The sequence below is a fragment of the Salvelinus fontinalis genome, chromosome 20, assembly GCF_029448725.1.
Source record: "Salvelinus fontinalis isolate EN_2023a chromosome 20, ASM2944872v1, whole genome shotgun sequence".
Taxonomy (NCBI): domain Eukaryota; kingdom Metazoa; phylum Chordata; class Actinopteri; order Salmoniformes; family Salmonidae; genus Salvelinus; species Salvelinus fontinalis.
The window spans coordinates 37829338-37833016 of NC_074684.1; the positions used below are offsets into that span (position 1 = coordinate 37829338).

At 54.2% G+C, this 3679-nt stretch overlaps 1 protein-coding gene across 1 annotated transcript; it reads right to left on the minus strand.

Annotated features, from left to right (window-relative positions):
• Positions 1-1765: 1765 nt before the first annotated feature.
• On the minus strand, positions 1766-2587 carry LOC129817892 (uncharacterized). Its single transcript, XM_055873491.1, has one exon. It carries the CDS (start codon positions 2585-2587, stop codon positions 1766-1768), a length of 822 nt encoding a protein of 273 aa, XP_055729466.1.
• Between the last annotated feature and the right edge of the window lie 1092 nt (positions 2588-3679).

The window sequence follows — 3679 nt, forward strand, 5'->3', positions numbered from 1 at the left end:
AGGAGGGCAACAACCCAGCAGCAGGACCGCTACCTCCGCCTTTGTGCAAGGAGGTGCACTGCCAGAGCCCTGCAAAATGACCTCCAGCAGGCCACAAATGTGCATGTGTCAAAATATGGTCTAACAAGGGGTCTGAGGATCTCATCTCGGTACCTAATGGCAGTCAGGCTACCTCTGGCGAGCACATGGAGGGCTGTGCGGCCCCACAAAGAAATGCCACCCCACACCATGACTGACCCACCGCCAAACCGGTCATGCTGGAGGATGTTGCAGGCAGCAGAACGTTCTCCATGGCGTCTCCAGACTCTGTCACGTCTGTCACATGTGCTCATGTGCTCAGTGTGAACCTGCTTTCATCTGTGAAGAGCACAGGGAGCCAGTGGCGAATTTGCCAATCTTGGTGTTCTCTGGCAAATGCCAAACGTCCTGCACGGTGTTGGGCTGTAAGCACAACCCCCACCTATGGACGTCGGGCCCTCAGACCACCCTCATGGAGTCTGTTTCTGACCGTTTGAGCAGACACATGCACATTTGTGGCCTGCTGGAGGTCATTTTGCAGGGCTCTGGCAGTGCACCTCCTTGCACAAAGGCGGAGATAGCGGTCCTGCTGCTGGGTTGTTGCCCTCCTACGGCCTCCTCCACGTCTCCTGATGTACTGGCCTGTCTCCTGGTAGCGCCTCCATTTGCACAACAGCATGTGAAATTTATTGTCAATCAGTGTTGCTTCCTAAGTGGACAGTTTGATTTCACATAAGTGTGATTGACTTGGAGTTACATTGTGTTGTTTAAGTGTTCCCTTAATTTTTTTGAGCAGTGTATATAAACAGGACATTGTCCCAAAAACACACCTCCAGGCTGTATAAGGGCTATTTGACTGCATCAGATGACTGCTACATCAGATGACCTGGCCTCCACAATCACCCAACTTCAACCCAATTGAGATGGTTTTGGATGAGTTGGACCGCAAAGTGAAAGAAAAGCAACCAGAAAGTGCTCAGCATATGTGGGAACTCCTCCAAGACTTTTGGAAAATCATTCGTCATGATGTTGATTGAGACAAATGGTGTGCGAAGCTGTCATCAAGGCAAAGGGTGGCAACTTTTAAGAATCTCAAATATAAGTTGTTTAAAACGTTTTTGGTTACTACATGATTCCGTATGTGTTATTTTACATTTCTGACATCCTCATTATTATTCTACAATGTAGAAATTAGTAAAAAAAGAGAAAAACCCTTGAATGAGTAGGTGTGTCCAAACCGTTGACTGGTACTGTTTAAAGTTATGTTGACAGACAGACAGACAGACAGACAGACAGACAGACAGACAGACAGACAGCTTGCTGATGGCTGAGACAAACCTCCTCTGAACAGTAACTCAGTCACATTGAGGCACAGACAGGCCAACCCCTGTCTGTGCCTCAAACTCTCATAGTTTCTATGTAAAACCATAACACCTATAGCAGAGGGAAGCACCCTCAGCTCATCCTAGCCTGGGACATAGTAGACATGTGTGATGTAGTACACGTGTGTGTGTGTAATATGTAGTACACGTGCTGAGTGACTGCCTGCCCGGCCTCACTGTGGGGGCTGAACTAGGCCTGCGTGATGATTACGGACCAATTCAGGAAGAGTCATTTGGTCTGCAGTGTTCCGGCCTCAAAATGGCACCAGGTATCCTCCCTAACTCCCTCTTTTCTTTGTTTCTCTCCCCCTCCTTCCCTCCCTCTCTGCAATCCTGTTGTTACCTGGCCTATTTTGGGTTCTCTCTCATTTAGATGCGTCAGCACATAATAGCAGGAGGGAAAATTGCTGTTTTGCCATTTGAATAGAGAGCTGAAGTTTGAATAGAAGTTTCGGGGGAGATGAAATGGAAGGGAGACGGCTGTTGACCACCTGTAACGTTCTGGACTCCATATCCACAGGCTCCATATCCACAGGCTCCATATACACAGGCTCCATACCCACAGGCTCCATATCCACAGGCTCCATACCCACAGGCTCCATATCCACAGGCTCCATATCCACAGGCTCCATATACACAGGCTCCATACCCACAGGCTCCATATCCACAGGCTCCATACCCACAGGCTCCATATCCACAGGCTCCATATCCACAGGCTCCATACCCACAGGCTCCATACCCACAGGCTCCATACCCACAGGCTCCATACCCACAGGCTCCATACCCACAGGCTCCATATCCACAGGCTCCATATCCACAGGCTCCATATCCACAGGCTCCATACCCACAGGCTCCATATCCACAGGCTCCATATCCACAGGCTCCATACCCACAGACTCCATACCCACAGACTCCATACCCACAGACTCCATACCCACAGGCTCCATATCCACAGGCTCCATACCCACAGGCTCCATATCCACAGGCTCCATACCCACAGGCTCCATACCCACAGGCTCCATACCCACAGACTCCATACCCACAGGCTCCATACCCACAGGCTCCATACCCACAGGCTCCATACCCACAGACTCCATACCCACAGGCTCCATACCCACAGGCTCCATACCCACAGGCTCCATACCCACAGACTCCATACCCACAGGCTCCATACCCACAGGCTCCATATCCACAGGTTCTGTAGGTTAGTGTTCCATTCTGTAAGGCCTCATTCTTCAGTTCATGCACCTTGGTTGGACTTCAAGTTAGCGACAGAATTGTCCTTTAATACTTTTTCCTAGTTAGCAGATTGATGTGCTCATCCATTGTTACAGTATCCTGCTGTTTTCCAACCACACCCTCCTCCCTTCTCTCCTCGCTTTCTTTACACTGCGTTGACTATCAAGTGATAATGATGAGGACACTCCACCCACCCTCCCTCGCACCTGCCCTCCCTCCCTCCCACCCGCCCTCCCTCCCGTCTTCCTGCCCTCCCTCCCTCCCACCCGCCCTCCCTCCCGTCTTCCTGCCCTCCCGCCAGCCTGCCCTCCCTCCCGTCTTCCTGCCCTCCCGCCAGCCTGCCCTCCCTCCCGTCTTCCTGCCCTCCCGCCAGCCTGCCCTCCCTCCCGTCTTCCTGCCCTCCCGCCACCCTGCCCTCCCTCCCGTCTTCCTGCCCTCCCGCCACCCTGCCCTCCCTCGCACCTGCCTGCCTGCCCTCCCTCCCACCCGCCCTCCCTCCCGTCTTCCTGCCCTCCCGTCTTCCTGCCCTCCCTCGCACCTGCCTGCCTGCCCTCCCGCCAGCCTGCCCTCCCTCCCACCCGCCCTCCCTCCCGTCTTCCTGCCCTCCCGCCACCCTGCCCTCCCTCGCACCTGCCTGCCTGCCCTCCCGCCAGCCTGCCCTCCCTCCCACCCGCCCTCCCTCCCGTCTTCCTGCCCTCCCGCCACCCTGCCCTCCCTCGCACCTGCCTGCCTGCCCTCCCGTCTTCCTGCCCTCCCTCCCTCCCACCCGCCCTCCCTCCCGTCTTCCTGCCTGCCCTCCCTCCCGACCCACCAGAGTGGGACAGGGCCATGGACATCAACCCCTGATAAGCCAGTCCTACACCCTCGACCATCCATTGGATGTTGTTCCTAGTAAACAGGTCAGATGTGTCTTGCTGGGACAAACCTGGGAGCTGTCATTCCAGCACTGGAGAGCAATCTCGGACAAGGCTGCAGCACATTCCACCAGATCAGCACCACAGACAGCAACCTCTGATAAACCAATCTTAATCTGGTCAGCA

Excerpts from the sequence above, each read along its gene's own strand:
- LOC129817892 (XM_055873491.1), bottom strand. The coding sequence starts at position 2,587 with ATGGAGCCTGTGGGTATGGAGCCTGTGGGTATGGAGTCTGTGGGTATG.